General features: G+C 39.4%; 3 protein-coding genes and 1 long non-coding RNA gene across 4 annotated transcripts in view; all 4 read right to left on the bottom strand.

The window, feature by feature from the left end:
* Positions 1–5: 5 nt before the first annotated feature.
* Positions 6–1,603, bottom strand: LOC116223116 (zinc finger protein 239-like; the record flags this gene model as incomplete). Its single annotated transcript, XM_042709500.1, has 3 exons — positions 1,586–1,603; positions 1,378–1,387; positions 6–835 (listed from the first exon to the last, which is right to left on the bottom strand). Coding segments are annotated over exons 1-3 (858 nt in total), but the record flags the coding sequence as incomplete, so codon positions are not given.
* A 9,622-nt stretch (positions 1,604–11,225) lies between these two features.
* On the bottom strand, positions 11,226–12,332 carry LOC116223150 (zinc finger protein 239-like; the record flags this gene model as incomplete). Its single annotated transcript, XM_042709663.1, has 1 exon — positions 11,226–12,332. A coding segment is annotated over one exon (876 nt), but the record flags the coding sequence as incomplete, so codon positions are not given.
* A 5,392-nt stretch (positions 12,333–17,724) lies between these two features.
* Positions 17,725–20,134, bottom strand: LOC122128510 (zinc finger protein 658B-like). The gene has a single exon (XM_042709659.1). It carries the CDS (start codon positions 20,041–20,043, stop codon positions 18,427–18,429), a length of 1,617 nt encoding a protein of 538 aa, XP_042565593.1. The 5' UTR covers positions 20,044–20,134; the 3' UTR covers positions 17,725–18,426.
* Positions 20,135–20,231: 97 nt separating this feature from the next.
* The window catches only part of LOC116223149, a 5,841-nt gene continuing 3,572 nt past the window's right edge, over positions 20,232–22,500 (bottom strand). The window contains exons 2-5 of the long non-coding RNA XR_006152759.1: positions 21,669–21,921; positions 21,017–21,295; positions 20,456–20,501; positions 20,232–20,282 (exon numbers count right to left, since the gene is read on the bottom strand). This is a non-coding gene — a long non-coding RNA (uncharacterized LOC116223149). The remainder of the gene's footprint in view (positions 20,283–20,455; positions 20,502–21,016; positions 21,296–21,668; positions 21,922–22,500) is intronic.

Here is a 22,500-nt window from a genome sequence, read left to right on the forward strand (position 1 = left end):
TGTGTCATCTGGTGGATTCTAAGTTCTTTGCTACTCCTGAAACCCTTTCCACATGTAGTACACTGATATGGCTTTTCTCCAGTGTGGATCATCTGGTGTCTCTTCAGTTCACCCATTTGAGTAAAGGTCTTTCCACACTGAGAACAATGGTATGGCTTTTCCCCAGTGTGGATCCTCTGGTGTCTCTTGAGACTACCCATTTCACTAAAAGTCTTTCCACACTGAGAACAATGATATGACTTTTCTCCAGTATGGATCCTCTGGTGTGTCTTGAGATGACCCATTTGACTAAAAGTCTTTCCACACTGAGAACACTGATGTGGCTTTTCTCCAGTATGTGTCATCTGGTGGATTCTAAGTTCTTTGCTACTCCTGAAACCCTTTCCACATGTAGTACACTGATATGGCTTTTCTCCAGTGTGGATCATCTGGTGTCTCTTCAGTTCACCCATTTGAGTAAAGGTCTTTCCACACTGAGAACAATGGTATGGCTTTTCCCCAGTGTGGATCCTCTGGTGTCTCTTGAGACTACCCATTTCACTAAAAGTCTTTCCACACTGAGAACAATGATATGACTTTTCTCCAGTATGGATCCTCTGGTGGTTCTTGAGATGAGACATTCGACTAAAGGTTTTTCCGCACTGAGAACAATGATGTGGCTTTTCTCCTGTGTGTGTTCGTTGATGAATTGCAAGAGCAGAAGGTGCAGCAAAGTTCTTGAAACATTGGGGACATTCATGTTGTTTCTTCCTTGCGTTCGATTGCTGATGTCTGATGACTTTCTTTATTTGTTCCTCTGTACTCCTTTTGCTAGTATGGATCCTTTGAAATTCTCCTGTAACATTAGAAAATATTTTTTAAATAATATCCCCTCTCCTCTATTTGTTGTTTGTCCACTACAACACTGGAAACAATGTGGTTTTGATTGACTGGCTATTTGCTAGAATACTTTATCACTTGGGAGTCCCTTAGGCTAAAAGTGAACCCCTAGAGACTGCACTGTAAATGTATGCAGAGATACAGGCACATGAGTTACAGATCTGGATACAGAATGATGACAGGCATTTTAAATGTAACAGACTGCAAATTATATCCCATCATTAAGGTATTCCGATGGTACCTCTATTCTCTAAGTCTCACGTTTATTTGAGTAAAGCTCAAGATAAAGCCAGGGGAGATTCACTTTTGTTTTTAAATCAACTTTTAAATTACATTAAACTATATGAATGGCAGAGTTCCAATGGAATGAAATATTATTTATTTATTATTATCATTATTATATTAAACATTATACAATTACAAATACGTTATCTAGCTGATGTTACAGTTTCCTCAAGATAACTCTTATAAATGATAAGAGGTAGAAAAGGTAGAAACCCTTGTGCATCTTCATAATGACACAAGTTCATATTCACAGATATTAACTACGTCAATAATAACACACGCTATCAGTGGCCATATATGAAGATGGTTCCCTAAGCTAGAGACAGATAGAAACAATTTGTGTGCCCTTGCAGCTTCATATTAACATGATTTCATATTAAAGATCAGATTTTCTATTACATCAAATTAATGTACAACTTACGTGCAGGAGTAGAGTCATCTTGACCATATTCACTCAAATCAGATGTTTCTTCCTGTCTAAATTCCAATGGTGAATACTTTTCTTCTTTGTGGGTCAAGGTTGGTGATGTGTATATTTCAGTCTTACAGTCAGCTTCCAGTCCAGGCTTTTCTTCCACTTTCCGAATTGCAGAAAGATACTTTTGCAGGAAATCATCAAATTCTTCTTCTTTGATCTCTTCCTTCACTGACATGAGCAGTTGTGATGTTTCAGTATGTCCTGACATTTCAGACTTCAGTTCTGTTTCTCAAAGAAAATGCACAAAAGAACTACAGTTTAGTTGAACTGTTGAAGACTTACACTTCTACAATATGTTTCCAAAGAATTACACACTTACTCCTCCAGAGCATCCCAGTGCCAGTCAATTCAGCTCTGTTTTGCAAAAGGACATCCAGTCCAACATTCCTCCAATATAAGGATGATTTGTTAAACAAAGAACTACAATATAGTTGTACTGTTGTTGCAATATACAAAAACACACATGCAGTATCCACCCAGAGCATCCCAGTGTCTACCTTACAACGGTGAGTTCAGTATCCATCCAGGGCATCCCAGTTCCTATCTTACGAAGGTGAGTTCAGTATCCATCCAGAGCATCCCAGTGTCTACCTTACAATGGTGAGTTCAGTCTCCCCTATGTGGTGTTAATATAGTGCATCCTCTGTCTGATCCATCAGCTTCTCGGATTCAAGTCTAACCAATCAGCTGCTGGAGCTTTTGGAATGCAAATTAGAATGACAAAGGAGTATGGGAAGGAATTTGCAGTGTTCACGTGTGATGGTCCTCAGGTGGGCCAGGTCAGGGTTCAACCTGCAGACAACACAAAGGAGGGTAGATGGGCTATTGCTGGATGTGTGAACTAAAAGGTGATTTGGTAGGGAAGGCTATATGGGGGTGGGCTGGAGGTGTGAACTAAAAGGTCATGGGGTAGGTGGGAGATGGGCTGGTAAACTGAAGAAACCCTCCAATTTTCCTCAAAGCTTTTGAAACTGTATGTTTGTGTGTGTATTTAAAAAGACATATGTGTTTGTGTGTGTGAATGCAAGTATGTTTCATAATAGTGTATAACTTGATATGAGGACAGAGGATTAAAAAAGTATGAGACCTGCATAAAGGCTTCCAATCTTTCTTAAAGCTTTGTGTGTTTTTGTGTGTGTTAATTCAGAAGACTTTTTATTTGTGCTTTGCTCTGACTGTGAATGATAGTGGAATATCTTGCTCAACTGCAATGTCTGCACTCCTATGATTAGGTACCCTACATTAAGAACACAACAGTCAATTCACAGAACTTTCCTTTTTTTTCGTAGAACGTCCCAAAAACAAACAGGAAAATACTTGTATCCACATACCCATACACCAGCATACATTAAATTATAAACCTGCAGGTAAAGAAGCCATATAGACACCATAGACCCAATGAATGGGTGCCTATGTCTTATACAGACCCCTTAGTAGCCTGACCATCAGTGATTCAGTACCATCACAATTAAACACACCTAAAATAATAGATTATGATAAAGTACACGCAGGGTCATATCCTGGCACCAGTATCCCAGATATTTAGCCCTGTTAACAATGAACACTTTTAATTTGTTAGTTTTCTTTGAATGTTGGAGGCAGTGGAGTATCTTGCCCTGCTAGAATGTCTGCACTCCTATGCTTAAGTAACCTACATTAATAATAGAACAGAAATAAATACAGTAAACATCATTAAAAAGGCCATTTTGGCAGTACTCTCACTGAAAACACAGGAACAGACTCGTACCTACATAGAGATATATCAGCAAACAATAAGAGATAACATACACATTCAGTTAAAGAAGCCATATAGACACCATGAGAATATGAATGGGAGCCTACATTTCATACACACCCATCTGTAGCTTGATCATCAGTGACTCATGTAAACACCTGCATTCAGCCATGTGTTCTTCCTCAGTGACTACAGAAGTTACCCAGCTACAAAAACCCTCTTCTTCAGTCTGCAGAAGGCTAAAGATCCAAACTACATTTCTCACTATACTGAAGTTACCCAGCTATAGAAACCCTCTTCTTCAGTCTGCATGTATTTCATGATGGTTTTTGAAACTATCCACTGGTGCTTCTACAGTAACACCTTACCTGAAACCCCCTTCATCAGACTAAGGTAACATATGTTTTATAACATATAAATATTTAAATGTTTTACACTTTACTTTCTTGTCTTGTTCTCTTTTGTTGGAGTCTTTTGGTGAAAAAGCCTTTTCCCTAAATGTTTACCTTGCTTGGAAGTCGCTGTAAGATTCATGATCAAGCAGCTGCTGTGACCACCAAAAGTTGGCCAGCAGAATATCCCAAATGGTTATCTTATCATGGTCACAAAGGAAAGGTCCCCACACTGGATTTGCACAGACACCTGGGGTCAGGAAGCAAAGGAGTGAGTGACTGCAATTAATCATAGTATGGGAATGGGGGAGGCCATTGAGAACCATCTCAGTCAGACCTGTTTGCATTACAAGCCTAGCTCATTTCCATTAGAAGCCTAGGAGGTGTCTTAGAACAGTATATATGGCTAGAATTGGAGATGCTGGTGGTTCAGACCTACACCGCTGAATCCGGAGTATGTTCTACGTGCTCCGTTACTGCACTTTACTGGAATAAAGATCGCTGCATCAGAAACAAAGAAACTTCCTTCATTTCTTACAATTGGCGAGCCACCCATCTTGCAATTTCCAAAAAAAAGAAGAGGGGAATTGGTAAGTATTCTACTATTCTTTTGTTTCAGGAAATTTGCAAATTTAAAACAACCTAGAAAGGAGGTTTAAGGATAGAGATAATCTGTTTCATGTCTTTGTTCCATTAATAAGCAGGAGGTGTCCGGTTGTGGGTTAACTCTGTGCAACTTTCCTAAAGATTCTAAAGTAACTGAATCAGCCCGAAGTAGTGTGGTAGTAGAATTGTATCAGAATATGTTTCTAAAGTAACTGAAACAAAGAGGCCCAGACCGTGAAAAGTTTCTAAAGTAACTGAAACAAGTAGATGAAAACCGAAGTGGTGTGATTAAGGCCCGAAGTACTGTGGCCCAAGGAAATTTCAAGAACACTAAGTAATGTAGTTGTGCTCGACTGAAAGTGGCATCATTATTAACCGGTGTATTGGTGTGAAGAATAAGTGTGAAGAAAAAGTGTAGTCAGCCCGACGAATTGTGGCATAAATTGACCGGATAATAGCCAGTTGTTGAACATGAAGCATTATAGACATACATTCAGATTTTACGGCACAAATCCATAAGCTTGTGATAGGATCCGACGTAACGGGAAAGAGAAATAATTTGAATTGTGTACGCGGTTGACTGTTGAAAGAGGTTATTTCATTGTTTCACGGATACTTCATAGCCTAGCCAATACATGACATACGAAGCATAATATCAAGATTGACTGATATAAAAGGAGATTGTTGTTGTTAGAATTTAGTTTTAACTTTAGAATGGAAGATATTATTGTTCAATACATCACAAAACACGGTTCGCATGGAATGTTTGACGGAATAGGGAACACAGAGGATAAGCCCTACGAGTGGGCAGGGTCCCGGTTCGGAAATTATTCCAAGATACCAAAACACAAAAAAGGGAAAGTTGCAAATGCCCTTCAAGGACTTCTTGCCACATACAAAGTGACCAAGAAAAGATTAGACGAGGTAGAAGCAGAGAGAGACCTACTGAAAGAAGATAATAATTCACTCTTATCACGTCTTAATGACGGGGCGGCACACATAGACATTTTTTGAAAATGGAAAATGTGCAGTTTTAGAAAGAAATGGAAACTTTCAAGGCTAAAAACAACTTGTTGAAATCAACAGTGGAAGTGTTGTCAGGTGAGTTAGATATGGTGGTACATAGGGTTAGCCAGTTCTCCAATTGCACATCTGATATTAGCAGCAGCAACGCTGGAAATGAGGAATGTTGGGAGAAACATTCAGATTCACGGTATAGTCGGTGCCAATATCCAGGTGTCACGGTTAAATACCCAATGGCACCAATTCACTCCACCACTGTGCGTAATGGAGCAAGTGGAGATGAGGTTATGTCACACACAATCAAATGCCTTACCCCCTCAGAGTTAGAAGTAGTGGTAAAGAGTGTGGGAAAATTTGAACCTGGGAGACAGGATCCTGTAGAATTTCTCTCCAGTCTGGAGACCTGCGTGAACATTTACAGATTGTTACGACCCTGGCGGGTCTAGGCCCCGCGCCAGGATATTTGCATATCTGTTCTGTCTCTGTTTCATTAGCAGGTAATGGGAAGCAGGTGTACCCCAGGTGTAACCCATGATTGGTTGGGCTACAAAAGCCCTGATCAGATGGCAGTCGGGAGAGCGTTGGGTTGGTCGTTGGATTTGGATAGAAATTGGATTTGGATTGTCGTTGGTTTTGGAGTGTCGTTGGTTTTGGATTATCGTCGTCGTTTGCTTATATTACCATTTACCTGACTTTACATTGCATCTTTTGTTTCTCTTCACAACACTGATCTTCACCACACGTTTGCTATAATTATTAGATAACTATATAAACTTGTAAATCATTAATAAATATATCATTATTATTATTATTATCCTAAATTCTGCGTGGCCTCCCCTTCTTGTTTCGTGCCTGGGCTCGTAACACGTGGGGGCTCGCTGGGATTTTTTCCGGGAATCTGGTAAGACAACTTTTTCATCCACTCATTGGGGAAGAGTGGTGGTAAAGCTGTATTGATTTTATAGATCGGGATATTGGCCTTTTATGCTGACAGGCACAAAACTGCCGGTGCAGCAGGAAGGGTATTGCAAATTGGGGGAGACACACGCGGAAATTGGTAAGTGTTAAACTTTTATTGTTTTCGTTGGGTTGTCGTGGAGGAGGGAAGTCACTCTTGGAAGTGATTGCAGCTGTTGGCTCTCGCTGCAACAGATACGCTGTGCAGGCTGGGGAAAATTGGGTGCAGGTGTAGTGGTAACTGGGTGGTGATAGTAGGTGAGTACCTACTGAGCAAACGCAAACCCCTGCGCAGGTTAAGAGCGCTTACCGCTGTTTGTTGTTTTGGCCGTGCTTGTAAGAGTTTGTTGTTTTTCGTGGGTGTGTCGGACGCGTTGGAGTTGGTTAGCAGCTCAATTGCAGGTGGGCACACTGAAGACTAGGTTTGGAAATAGGCTAGAACTGTGTTTTGGAGGTAGATGCGGGGAAGCTCTAGTCGGTTGGGGTTTTGTGATTGGGTGGTTATACACCTGTGCTTAATTACCGGTTGTGCACGGTCGCGTCTGAGCCACCGGGTAAAGAACACGATTAGGGAGAAAGCATTGGTAGACCTGGGTCAGATCGGTTGGGGCGTCTATGGTTGCAGGGTAAGAGTAGGCATTGGAAATGGAAGCGATGGCAGAGTTTTTCGAGTCTCCGACAGAGGGGTATTTGGAGGGGCTCACGAAGAATCAGTTGCGGGAAGTGGCAGAACATTACAAGTTCAACGAAACGTTGCCGAAAGAGCTTAGGAAACAGGAGTTAAAGGAGGGAGTGGAGAGGGGATTAGTAGAGAGGTCCATAATAGTGGCAAGCTCCTATCCTTTAAATCCCACAGCAGCCTCGACTCCAACACGCTCAGAGTCAGGTTCCCCTGCGCGGAGAAATTACCTCAGTTTTGAGCAACAAATGGAGCTGCTAAAAATGCAAAATGCGGAGAGAGAGAAGGATCGCCAGTTGGAATTAGAAAAGATGATTCGAGGAGATAAAGATCGGGAAGAGAAGGTGAAGGAACGGGAATTTGAATTTGAAAAATTTAAAATAAACGAGAGACGGGGAGACAATGATCGGGTTGTAGAGATAGAGAGGTTAAGATTAATAGACGAAGGGAAGTTGCAGGAGGGTAGAACTGGAGACTCCTCTAGGTCATCGAGGGGGGGTGGAATAGAGACTTTATCAAGTATGGTTAGGTTTCTGCCAAAATTCAATGACCGTGATCCCGACATTTTCTTTTCACTGTTCGAAGGCATTGCCTTTGCCATTGACAGATTTTGATGCTTGTGTTGTGTTGAGCCTGTGCCTTCCGTCTCCGAATAAAGATTGCTGCATCAGAAACAAAGAAACTTCCTTCATTTCTTACATCGCTTAAAATGAATGTGTAACAAACAGCTCATAGTAGCCCATGGTAAAGACATTCCCATAGTATCTCTCAAGAATCTGTCCTTTAGTTCGACTAAAGCACAAGTTGAAGTCAACAAACTAAAATTCATGCCTTTAAATGTTAAAAGTAAAAAGGTGATGGATTTCTTCTTCTTTAATTTCCAACAAGAAATTACTTTTCTTCTTTGCAGGTCAAGGTTGCTGATAATTGGTCGGCGTATATTTCAGTCATTGCATATATCAAGTATTTTTGTAAACTTTTTCTCCGATAAGCCTGTTCTCTTGTGTGTGTCCTCTGAGCATCATTGCATCATTGAGTTTTAATGGCGTCGGCCTTTGTACAGAAATCCTTTTTATTTGTTTATGTTTTGACTGTGGGTGGCAATGGAATGCTCAGCTGAAGTAGAATTGAAGGGCCTTTTCATCGTGTTACTTACTTTAAGAATACAACAGGAATAAACACAGAACACAGAATGATAAAAAAAAGCTTTATTTGTGGTGGTGATCTTACTAAACAAACAGGAACAGACTTTTATCTACATAGAGGTTCACCAGCAAACATAATATAAATATGGAGGTAAATAGGCCATATAGCCACCATGAGAATGATTGGGAGCCTACATTTCATTCACACCCATCAGTAACCTTATAATCACTTACATATGTGAGTTCAGTAATCTGACTCCACTCTGTGCTGTTAATATAATGCACCTTCTATCTAACCCATTAGCTTCTTGAAATCAAACCTAACCAACCAGCTGCAGGAGCTTTCTGGAATCTAAACTAGCAAGCCAAAGGATTATGGTTAGGAATTCCATATGTATGAGCACTGTTTACACGTCTGATGGTCCTCAGGTGGGCTTGGTCATAGCTCAGCCTGCAGAAAGTGCAGAGAGAAGGAGTGTAGTAGGGGGGTGGGGGTGTGAACTGAAAACTGATGTGGAATTAGAAGACAGGTGGGATTGGGAACTCTATTGAAGTTACCCAGCTATAGAAACCCTCTTCTTCAGTTTACATATATTTCATGATTTCATCCAGCAATTCACCTAATTTAAAGCTTTATTTTTTTGCAGTAATCCCACTAAAATCACAGACACAGACTTACCAGCAGACATTACAATATAGCCATGCAGGTAGCAGAGTAACACAGACATCACATGCATGAATCACAACATTTCATACATCCCCATAAGTAGCTTGATTATCAGTGGTTCAAGGATACACCTGTATTCAGCCATGTGTTCCTGCCCAGTGACTACTGACGTTACCCAGCTAAAGAAACCCTCTTCTTCAGTCTGCAGAAGGCTAACGATCAAAACTACATGTCTCACTCTACTGAAGTTACCCAGCTAAAGAAACCCTCTTCTTCAGTCTGCATCAGGTTATTAATCCAACCTACATCACAGAACATATCACAAACATCAACACTGTCAATTGTTACAGCTTTCAGCCTAATTAGCGAATATGCCAACATTCATGCTGCTATATTAATGAGATGATGAGACGCTGTGTCATGATTTATTTTAATAAAGACCGAATTTACATAATTACATCAGTTTTCTTAAATGGAGGTTTCAGAGAGAGATAGTTTCTACACCTGTGAAAGAAAGAGAGAGAGAGAGAGAAGGACAGAGAGAGAGAAAGAGAGAGAGAGATAGAGAGAGAAGGAGAGAGAGAGAGAGAGAGAGGTTTTCCATCAGCCACATGCGTTTTCTTTGTTTTTGATTTGTTGAATTTTTTCATTTAGTTAAATTGGAGATACAGGAGAGTCCAGGTTATTCTAGTTTGTGTAATTCATCAGTCAATGGTTCTTGAGCAGGATCTAATTTATTTTCCCTGTAGAGGTTTTTAAAAACAATATCATATTTTCAATTTGAATACTTGCTATGAGGTTCACCCTCATATTGAGAGAGATTTTTCCACAGAAATATGAGAGTTTGGAGAGAATGAGGAGAGGTGTTTGTTTATTGTTTCAGATGATGTTTCAGGGTTATTGTTCTTTTTTAGACATGATAAGACTTGGATCTGTGACTGCATGAGCTACTGCACTACTGCTGAGAGGGGAGCAGTAGGTGAATCTACCCAGAGAGTCACCTGTCCTTCCACCATAAGGAATGAACAGACCCAGGCTTTTACACAGCTGCAGTAACTGTTTGACATTTCTGTTTACAATACTGTCATTGCTCTCAAGTGGTCATTCAAGATGTTTGCTTTGATTTATCTTTAATTCTTACTTTAAGATTACAACAGGCGTAAACCCTATTCATGTGAACAAAAATGATTAAGGCATGATCATCTTTCTTCTCTTTATATTTTTCTAAACCCAGAGCAAATGTCCTCTGTTGTTGTAGTTATTACATTCTGTCAGGAAAAGACACTCATCATCCACCCCATTAATACAGTGAGTGCAGAGCCTGTTTTCTTGAGGTAGTCATGTTTTTTTGTGTCTACCCTTTTCAATGACAATACTGTATTCCCTCCCGCCCTCCCCATGTCCTCTTTCTTTCTTCCCCGTCTCTGACACTCAACACATCTTTGAGCGGTAGATAATCTCCATATGAGGTGCTGTTTAGGCCATCAATCTCGTCTCTGACACTCAACATACAGTATCTTTGAGCGGTAGATAATCTCCATATGAGGTGCTGTTTAGGCCATCAATCTCGTCTCTGACACTCAACATACAGTATCTTTGAGCGGTAGATAATCTCCATATGAGGTGCTGTTTAGGCCATCAATCTCGTCTCTGACACTCAACACATCTTTGAGCGGTAGATAATCTCCATATGAGGTGCTGTTTAGGCCATCAATCTCGTCTCTGACACTCAACATACAGTATCTTTGAGCGGTAGATAATCTCCATATGAGGTGCTGTTTAGGCCATCAATCTCGTCTCTGACACTCAACACATCTTTGAGCTGTAGATAATCTCCATATGAGGTGCTGTTTAGGCCATCAATCTCGTCTCTGACACTCAACACATCTATGAGCTGTAGACAATCTCCATATGAGGTGCTGTTTAGGCCATCAATCTCGGGTGCTCGCACAAACACTACTTTTTTTTGTACAAGCGCTAACTGCTGCTTGTCAATTACATGTTGTACACACCCAAACACAAATCCCCCCCACCCCACATATACTGTACATACTTGAAAAAACACTCAAATAATTTTTGTACTCAATTTTAATTTCAATCTCTACCACATCTCACGTTTCAAATATGAAGAAATAATACTTCATCATGTACTTCACATTTAGTTTAAAACTCATAAAATCCAAAATATTACACTAAGTGATACTCCATCATGTGTTAGCAGGGCAGCATTTCATACGTCGCCATCAGTAGCTTGGTCATCAGTGATTCATGGATACATCTATATATAATATGGCAGCACATCATATGAATGGATCCTCTAGTACTTCTTGAGATGAGACGTTCGGCGAAAGGCCTTTCCACACTAAGAACACTGATGTGTTTTTTTCAGTCTTTGCATAGATCAAGTATTTTTGTAAGGTTTTTGTCCGGTAAGCCTGTTCTCCTGCTTGCGTCCTCTGATGAACATTGCGCTTTTTTTGTGTACTGCATGGATGAGGCCTTTAGGATGTATTTTCTGATTTACCTTGAGACTAGATATTCTATTAAAGGCCTTTCCACACTGAAGACACTGATAAGGCTTTCCCCTTTCATCCATGATCTAATGGGTGGTTAGGTGTGAGCTACTCTAGTATGTACTTTCTGATGTGTCTTGAGATTGCCTTTGGCATTAAAGCACTTCCCACACTGAGAACAATGGTATGGCTTTTCTCCAGTGTGGATCATCTGGTGTCTCTTCAGTTCACCCATTTGAGTAAAGGTCTTTCCACACTGAGAACAATGGTATGGCTTTTCCCCAGTGTGGATTCTCTGGTGTTTCTTGAGATCACCCTTTTGAGTAAAGGCCTTTCCACACTGAAAACAATGATATGACTTTTCTCCACTATGGACCCTCTGGTGTGTCTTGAGATGACCCATTCTACCAAAAGTCTTTCCACACTGAGAACAATGATATGGCTTTTCTCCAGTATGGATCTTCAGGTGATCCTTGAGATTACTCATATGATTAAAAGTCTTTCCACACTGAGAACACTGATGGGGCTTTTCACCTGTATGGATTCTATGGTGTCTATTGAGATCACCTGCTGCACTGAAGGTCTTTCCACACTGAGAACACTGATATGGCTTTTCCCCAGTATGTGTCATCTGGTGGATGGGAAGTTCTCTGCTAGTCCTGAAACCCTTCCCACATGTAGTACACTGATATGGCTTTTCTCCAGTATGGATCTTCTGGTGTTCCTTGAGATTACACATGTGACTAAAAGTCTTTCCACACTGAGAACAATGATATGACTTTTCTCCACTATGGACACTCTGGTGTGTCTTGAGACTACCCATTTGACTAAAAGTCTTTCCACACTGAGAACAATGATGGGGCTTTTCTCCTGTGTGTGTTCGTTGATGAATTGCAAGAGCGGAAGGTGCAGCAAAGGTTTTGAAACATTGGGGACATTCATGTTGTTTCTTCCTTGCGTTCGATTGCTGATGTCTGATGATTTTCTTTCTTCTTTTCTCTGGACTCCTTTTTCTAGAATGGATCCTTTGAACGTCTCCTATAACATTAGAAAATATTTTTAATATCATATCCTCGATTCTAAATCATTGATATTCTCGATTTGTTACATTAACACTACACAGTTTAACACTGAAAACAATGTATTTTGGATTGACTGGCTATTTGCCAATTTAGTATATCACTTGGAAGACAAAATGATAGTAGGCATTTTAAATGCAACATAACATAAAATCCCATTATTATGGTTTTCCCATGGTATCACTATTCCCTCAACAGACCTAACATTTCATTTTGGAGAGAAAGCCAAGGGTTTTAAATCAACTTTTAAATAACCTATTCATAACAGTATAAATGTCTGAGTTCCAATGGCATGAAATACTTTAAAATCTATTATTATTATATCAAATATTATACCAGTTGTCTAGCTAAACGAAGAAGTTTCTCCAATTTAGCTCGTAAAATTATAATTGGTAGAAGAGGTAGAAACCCTTGGGTGCCTGTGCAGCTTCATATTGACACAAGTTCATATTAATATGAGGTAATATTAACACACACTAGCAGCGTCCAAATGTGAAGATGGTTCCCTAAGCTAGAGACAGATAGTTAAAAAGCTACGATAGGCAAAACCCTCTGGGTGCCCTTGCAGCTTCATATTAACATGATGTAATTTTCACTTCAAATTAACTATCATATTTGTCAAGATTTTCATTATACAAAGAGCTTCTTCAAAACATTTTAATATGTTTTTAAGTATTGCCTAGAATTGTACATCATGTGGAAGTCATTTAGGACAAAAGTGTTCAATAGGATAAATGTAAACAAACTAAATGTAAACAGAGATCCAGACACAATAGTTAGTTGGCTTCTCTTGATACAAAATAATCTGCAACTTACTTGTAGGCGAAGAGTCATCAATATCACAGTCTCTTAAATCCGATTCATCTTCCTCTTTAAATCCCATCAGTGTAGACTTTTCTTCTTTGCAGGCCAATGTTGGGGATCTTTCTGATTCAGTCTTACAGTCATGTTCCAGTCCAGGCTTTTCTTCCACTTTCTGAATTGCAGACAGATACTCTTGCAGGAAATCATCAAATTCTTCTTCTTTTATCTCCTCCTTCACTGACATCAGCAGTTGTGATGGTTCAGTACATCCTGACATTTTAGTTCTGTTTTGCAAAATAAATCCTTTAACTTTCCTTCAATTCAAGACTAATATAGTGAAGATGTGCAAACAAGAACTGCAGTATAGTTGTACTGCCTGTGAGTTACACATACACACTTCCAGACCACCCCAGTGTCTGCCTTAAAAAGGTGGCTCATCCAATCAGCTGCAGGAACCTTTGTGATGCAGAATGCCAAAGGATTATTGGAAGGAATGCGTACGAGCACCGTTTACATATCTGATGGCCCTAAGGTGGGCGTGGCTATAGCTTAGCCTGCAGAATCTCCACACAGGAGGGTAGGTGGTGGTGGGGTGGAGGTGTGAACTGAAAGGTGATTAGGGAGAAGAGGATAGGTTGGTAAACTGTGGAAAGCCTGTGTGTTTGTATTTTAATAATGATATAAGGGTAATATCAGACCTACATACCAGTGTGAAGCCTAACTTAAAAAACACACACACAACTGAGTTAAATAGGAACCAAGTGACTTAATAAACTTTATTAATGTTTTTAATACACAGAGGGCATTATCATTTGCACCAAAATCCCAGACATTTACCCCAGTTCACTCTGAAAGCTTTTTATTTGTTCATGTTTTGACTGAGGGTGGCAGTGGAGTGCTCAGCTGAAGCACAATTTAAGAGCCTTTTCATTGTGTACCTCACTATAACAATAAAACAGAAATAAACACTATTCATGTGATATAAAAATATATTATTATCTATATATTAAGGGCCTTTTCATTGTGTACCTAACTTTAAGAATACAACAGAAATAAACACTATTAATGTGAAATAAAAATATATTTTTATCTATATATTAAGGGCCTTTTCATTTCTACCTTCCTACAACAGGAATAAACAAGGTTCACATGAATACAAATATTGTATTAAATATGTATATTAAAGGCCTTTTCATTGTATTCATAATAGTTCTCTCAATCCTGTGATGCTCTCCATGGACCACTTGGTAGATAGGTAAACAGATGCTAGTGTAAGACAAAATTACATAAACCAAACAAATCTAAACACATGTAATACCCCCCTAATCAACTAAACTGGACTAAAATCTAAATAATATATTAAATAATATTCCCTTACACCTAGCCAGGCAGCCCCTCTCCCTCTCTCTCTCCCTCCCTTTCCTCTCATATCACATTGCTAATGCTTATAATAATACTGATAAAATGGCCATATTGCCTACTATAAATCTACTACCCAAAGGTATCTCCTTATCTGTTTCTGAAATAAATGTCTACTAACAAAAATGTTCTCTCTCCCTTGTAGCATGTTCCAATTGCTGATGGAAGTGGAAACATTGCTCCTCACCCCCACTACTCCTCAACTACGCATATGGACAGCCAAACTCTACCCACTCACTCTGTTCCTTTTCTTTTTCTCCTAATCCAGACTATCTTCACTATGGGACGCTGCTGTAATCTCTCCACCCGGTCTACCCGTAGAAACCCTCTGCCAATTGCACCCACCGCCACCGCACTGCCGTACACTTACTCTACCTCATACCCTATGCTAGCATTTATATACAATATATAATATTGCCACCATCAACATGTTTCTCTGTTCCTACTCCCCTTACCCCTGTAACAGTAAACCTTTGAGCACAGTGTATACCCACTAAACTGGTCTTGTTTGTATCATGTATTTACCACCGGATGTCTGTATATATATTACTATTATTACTATTACGCTATATATGGCTGGAGTTGGAGATGCTTGTGGTTCAGACCTACACCACTGAATCCAGAGTATGTTCCACGCGCTTCTTAAACTCTATATATGGCTGGAGTTGGAGATGCTTGTGGTTCAGACCTACACCACTGAATCCAGAGTATGTTTCACACGCTTCATTACTGCAATTTACTGGAATAAAGATTGCTGCATCAAAAACAAAGAAACTTTCTTAATTTCTTACAATGTCATGATCGTTCTTGAAACTATCCACTCTGGCTCCTACAGTAACACTTTACCTGAAACCCCTTTCATCAGATTAACATAATATATGTTTGATAACATATAAATATTAAATATTTAAATGTTTTACACTTGTTACAATTTAAGAGCCTTTTCATTGTTTACCTTACTTTAAGAATACTACAGAAATAAACACTAGTAATGTGAAATAACAATATATTATTATTTATATATTAAAGGCCTTTCATTGTGTACCTTACTTTTAGGATGCAACAGGAATTGACATTATTCGGGTGAATATATATATAAAATATATATGTATTTATTAAGGGCCTTTTTATTGTGTACCTTACTTTAAAAATACCACAGGAATTGACATTGTTCATGTGAATATATATAAAATAAATCCACACTGAGAACACTAATTTCCACCAGTACAGGGGGGATGTGATCATAGAATGCAGGGAGCCTCTTTTCACCTGTACTTTACAGAAGGGACTTTCTGGTGTACCGTGAGAGTAAATAGTCTCTTAAAGGCCTTTCCACAATAATGGGGCTTTTCCCCAGTATGAATCCTCTGGTGTCTTATGAAATGAGAAATGTTACTAAAAGTCTTTCCACAATCAGAACAATGATGTGGCTTTTATCCAGTATGTGTGATCTGATGGGTGGTGAGATTTGAGCTAATCTTTAAATTCTTCCAACATATAGTAACCTGACATGGCTTTTTCCCAGTATGGTTTATCTGATGTCTCGAGATGACTCTTTAAAGTAAAGGCCTTTCCACACTGAGAACATTGATATGGTATTTCTCCAGTGTGTGTTCATTGATGAATTGCAAGAACAGAAGGTGCAGCAAAGGTTTTGTCATGTGTTTTCTTCCTTGTGTTCGATTGCTGATGTCTGATGATTTTCTTTCTTTTTTCCTCTGTACTCCTTTTGCCTGAATGGATCCTTTGATCCTTTGATGCAAATGAAATCCCATCATTGAGGTATCCCCATGGTATCTCTATTCTCTCAATAGATCTCACATTTAATGGAGGAAAGCACACGATAAAGCCAGGGGGTTTTAACTTTTTTTGGAATGCAAATTAGAATGGCAAAGGAGTATGGGATGGAATTCCATGTGCAGTGTTCACGTGTGATGGTCCTCAGGTGGGCGTGGTCAGGTTCATCCTGCAGAGACAACACAAAGAAGGGTAGATGGGTTATTCCTGGATGTGTGAACTGAAAGGTGATTGGGTAGGGAGGGGTAGGTGGGGGTGGGTTCGAGGTGTGAACTAAAAGGTCAAGGGGTAGGTGGGGTGGGCTGGTAAACTGAAGAAACCCTCCATTGTTCCTCAAAGCTTTTGAAACTGTATGTTTGTGTGTGTATTTCTGAAGTAAAACAATACCCCCCTTCAAAACACAACATGGCGGTAACTTCATTATCTATTGAACAGGGTGTCCATATCTTTTGGAAATTAAGTTATAAAAAATGAGCTCCAATGTCCACATAGTTAGGCCTATCCTTGTTGATGAATTTGTCCATGGAGCGTCAACAATTAATCAGTTTAAATGACTGTTGTAATGCATACTGCACGTTGCATTTAGTAATGAACAGCTCATATTTTCCCCACTAATTCTTAGGATTTTTCCCCATTTGATGTTTTTAGTGGTTTAATTTCTATTTACCACAACTAGTGTTCTACAAAAAAATGAAGAGTCTTCTCTATGGAAGACTGCAACAGCAGATCTGATGTTATGGAATGTAAACAATTAATCTGTTTAATTTACTGTTTTATTGCATACTGCATGTTGCATTTCGTAATAAACAGCTCATGTTTTCCCCACTAATTCTTGGCAGTATTCTCTATGGAAGACTGCAACAGCAGATCTGATGCTGGATGAGGAGGATTCCATCTTGGGTTGAAGGCCATTGAAGCTGCATCAAATACCCAGACCTGCAGAGCAGGTGTCAATGGAGGTCTATTTGCAATGGAGACCGAGTCAGAAGCTGGGTCCTTCTTGAGTATGCTGTCATGACCCGAGGCAGGAGCTGGGTCCTTCATGAGAATGCTGTCATGACCCGAGGCAGGAGCTGGGTCCTTCTTGAGAATTCTGTCAATGCCGAGCCGTAACATAGATTGGAGCCTGACCACAGAGTTTACAAAAACAGGTTGATTTCAATAAAAAATTAAAAGTGGATAATAGTAAATGCAAAGCATCGGAAAAAAAAACAGAATGCGCACCAACATCAAACGCATTGTGAGAATGCAAAGCCACCTTCTGATCGCCAACAGCTTACTTTTACTTTTCATGACATCACATGTGTAACTACAGTATATTGCAAATGTATGTGTCTAATTTGTGTTTAACTATATTTAATTCATTTCTAACAAAATAATTTGTGTAATTGTATATATGCTTGTCAGACAATCTTTACAACTCACCCAAGAACACAAAACAACAATAATAATAACGATGTTATTAGTATTATTGCTTTTATGCTCATTTCAGCCATACTAGAATGTTATGGAAATGCAAGATGCATTGTAAATCATTATGCATTAATTTGGAGAAATGTTTTTTTATTGAGTTTAAAAAAAGTACAACAGATATAGATCCAAGGATGTTTTTAACGTACAACTAATTTCTAACATCACACTAACTTCAGCATGGTCGTCAGTCCATCACACACCTGACATCAAACGAATGGGACATGAAGCAGTGGCATTGGTTGGGACAGACTGTGCATAACCTTATACCAACATTAGGAGGCCAGAAGAAGCAGCAATAAATTGTAGTTTAATATCAAGGTGTAACATCTGTGCAATTAAAAACGCAATATACAATTAAAGTTGCAATATCAGGGGGAATGCAGTAAATTGCTGATTTTATAGAATCATACGGAACTGGAACTGATGTGTGACCTAATGGACAGTGATATATGAGATACATTTGAATCCCTTCCCACGTATAGTAAATTGATATGGCTATTCCCCGTGATGGATTCTCTGGTGTCTATTGAGATGACCCGTTTGACTAAAAGTCTTTCCACACTGAGAACAATGATATGGCTTTTCTCCAGTGTGGATTCTCTGGTGTTTCTTGAGAGTAGCCATTACACTAAAGGTCTTTCCACACTGAGAACAATGATATGGCTTTTCTCCAGTGTGGATTCTCTGGTGTATCTTGAGAGTACCCATTTCACTAAAGGTCTTTCCACACTGAGAACAATGATATGGCTTTTCTCCAGTGTGGATTCTCTGGTGTATCTTGAGAGTACCCATTACACTAAAGGTCTTTCCACACTGAGAACAATGATATGACTTTTCTCCACTATGGACCCTCTGGTGTGTCTTGAGATGACCCATTTGACTAAAAGTCTTTCCACACTGAGAACACTGATATGGCTTTTCCCCAGTGTGGATCATCAGGTGTATCTTGAGACTACTCATTTGACTAAAAGTCTTTCCACACTGAGAACAATGGTATGGCTTTTCTCCAGTGTGGATTCTCTGGTGTATCTTGAGAGTACCCATTTCACTAAAGGTCTTTCCACACTGAGAACAATGATATGACTTTTCTCCACTATGGACCCTCTGGTGTGTCTTGAGAGTACCCATTTGACTAAAAGTCTTTCCACACTGAGAACAATGATATGGCTTTTCTCTAGTATGGATACTCTGGTGTGTCTTGAGATGACCCATTCGACTAAAAGTCTTTCCACACTGAGAACACTGATGTGGCTTTTCTCCAGTATGTGTCATCTGGTGGATTCTAAGTTCTTTGCTACTCCTGAAACCCTTTCCACATGTAGTACATTGATATGGCTTTTCCCCAGTGTGGATCATCAGGTGTGTCTTGAGATGACCCATTTGACTAAAAGTCTTTCCACACTGAGAACACTGATATGGCTTTTCCCCAGTGTGGATCATCAGGTGTATCTTGAGACTACCCATTTGACTAAAAGTCTTTCCACACTGAGAACATTGATGGGGCTTTTCTCCAGTGTGGATTCTCTGGTGTTTCTTGAGAGTACCCATTTCACTAAAGGTCTTTCCACACTGAGAACCATGATATGACTTTTCTCCACTATGGACCCTCTGGTGTGTCTTGAGAGTACCCATTTGACTAAAAGTCTTTCCACACTGAGAACACTGATATGGCTTTTCCCCAGTGTGGATCATCAGGTGTATCTTGAGACTACCCATTTGACTAAAAGTCTTTCCACACTGAGAACATTGATGGGGCTTTTCTCCAGTGTGGATTCTCTGGTGTTTCTTGAGAGTACCCATTTCACTAAAGGTCTTTCCACACTGAGAACAATGATATGACTTTTCTCCACTATGGACCCTCTGGTGTGTCTTGAGAGTACCCATTTGACTAAAAGTCTTTCCACACTGAGAACACTGATATGGCTTTTCCCCAGTGTGGATCATCAGGTGTTTCTTGAGACTACTCATTTGACTAAAAGTCTTTCCACACTGAGAACATTGATGGGGCTTTTCTCCTGTGTGTGTCATCTGGTGGATTCTAAGTTCTTTGCTACTCCTGAAACCCTTCTCACATGTAGTACACTGATATGGCTTTTCCCCAGTGTGGATCATCAGGTGTGTCTTGAGATAAGACTTTCTACTAAAAGACTTTCTACACTGAGAACAATGATATGGCTTTTCACCTGTGTGTGTTCGTTGATGAATTGCAAGAGCGGAAGGTGCAGCAAAGGTTTTGAAACATTGGGGACATTCATGTTGTTTCTTCCTTGCGTTCGATTGCTGATGTCTGATGACATTCTTTCTTCTTTCCTCTGTACTCCTTTTGCTAGAATGGATCCTTTGAACGTCTCCTATAACATAATAAGAAATTGTTTTAATAATATCCTCACTCTACTTTATTTGTTACATTAGCACTACAACACTGAAAACACATGTATTGTATTTTTTGTAATGTGCTTTTCAATGACTGGCTATTTGCTAGAATAGTACTTGGAAGTCCTTTAGGATAAAATGATCCACTTACAGACTGCACTGTAAATGTAAGCAGAGATTCAGAGACATGTAGAGATCTGGAGACAAAATGATGGCAGACATTTTAAATGTTTTAAATGTAACATACTCCAAATTATTTCCCATAATTAAGGTACTCCCATGGTATCTCTATTCTCTCAATATGTCTTACATTTCATTAGGTAAAGCACAAGATAAAGCCAGAGGGGTTTATTTTTGTTTTTCAATACATCTGTAACTAACCTTAGTTCCAATGGGTTGAAATATTAATACATCTATCATTATTGTCATTATCATATTAAATTGTATGCCAGTTATCCAGCTGATGTTACAGTCTCTTCAATTTTACTCCTTAAATTATAATTGGTAGAAACACTTGGGGTGCCTGTGCAGCTTCATATTGACACAAGTTCACATTTACAGATATTAACACACGCTAGCAGCAACCAGATAGAGACAAATAGTTAAAAAGTTCCCTTGCAGCTTCATATTAGCATGATGTATGTCATATTCAATTCATTTTAACTATCACATTGTTCTAGTTTTTCATGATACAAACTAATGTGCAACTTACCTGTAGGAGTAGAGTCATGGTGACCATGTTCTCTCAAATCAGATGTTTCCTCCTGTTTAATTTCCACTGGTGAATACTCATCTTCTTTGTGGGTCAAGATTGGTGAAGTGTATATTTCAGTCTTACAGTCAGCTTCCAGTCCAGGCTTTTCTTCCACTTTCGGAATTGCAGAAAGATACTCTTGCAGGAAATCATCAAATTCTTCTTTTTTGATCTCTTCCTTCACTGACATGAGCAGTTGTGATGTTTCAGTATGTCCTGACATTTCAGACTTCAGTTCTGTTTTTCAAAGAAAATCAAGTCAAACCCTCATTCAATGCAAGACATTTGCATATAGTGAACATGTGCAACAAAAGAACTACAGTGTAGTTGTACTGTTGGCGATTTACACTTCTACAGTATGCTTCCAAAGAATGACACACATAATCATTCCGAGCATCCCAGTACCAGTCAGTTCAGTTCTGTTTTGTAAAGGAAATCCAGTCTAACATTCCTTCAATGCACGGAAAATATAGTTAAATAAAGAACTACAGTAGAGTTGTATTTTTGTTGAATTACAATCATAGAGTATCTATCCAAGCATCCCAGTGTTAAACCTAACAAAATTGAATTACAAACATACAGTATCTATCAAAATTATCCCAGTGTCTACCTTACGAAGGTGAGTTCAGTATCCATCCAGAGCATCCCAGTGTCTACCTTACAATGGTGAGTTCAGTCTCCCCTATGTGGTGTTAATATAGTGCATCCTCTGTCTGATCCATCAGCGTCTTGGATTCAAGCCTAACCAATCAGCTGCAGGAGCTTTTGGAATGCAAATTAGAATGGCAAAGGAGTATGGGAAGGAATTCCATGTGCATTGTTCATGTGTGATGGTCCTCAGGTGGGCGTGGTCAGGGTTCATCCTGCAGAGACAACACAAAGAAGGGTAGATGGGTTATTCCTGGATGTGTGAACTGAAAGGTGATTGATTAGGGAGGGGTAGGTGGGGGTGGGTTCGAGGTGTGAACTAAAAGGTCAAGGGCTAGGTGGGGCGGGCTGGTAAACTGAAGACGTGCGTCATTGTCAAGCACAAGGTTAGAATAAGGTCACCACACACACACACACACACAAACACACACACACACACACACACACACACTCACACACACACTCACACACTCACACACACACACACACACACACTCACACTCACACACACACACACATTTAAATTATTTATTTGAATCCACTAATCATATTCTGTACAGAAAGGATTCAAACATTTCTCAGAGGTTGAATACAGCTTAGTGACTCATGGGTACAAGAAACATCTCCTACGCCAAACAGCAAGACTACCTATAACAGCTGATACAGAGCAGAACTTTGCTAGTTGTTTTGATTGTCTCTTACTAAGTCCTGCCAGTCGTAGCCCACTGACCGAAAGCTTATGGACATGCCCCAGGCTTTCAAATATCAATACTACCATCTTACATGTATAGCCT

This window comes from Clupea harengus, chromosome 13, assembly GCF_900700415.2.
Source record: "Clupea harengus chromosome 13, Ch_v2.0.2, whole genome shotgun sequence".
NCBI lineage: Eukaryota > Metazoa > Chordata > Actinopteri > Clupeiformes > Clupeidae > Clupea > Clupea harengus.

Excerpts from the sequence above, each read along its gene's own strand:
- LOC122128510 (XM_042709659.1), bottom strand. The coding sequence starts at position 20,043 with ATGATCCACACTGGGGAAAAGCCATATCAGTGTACTACATGTGAGAAG.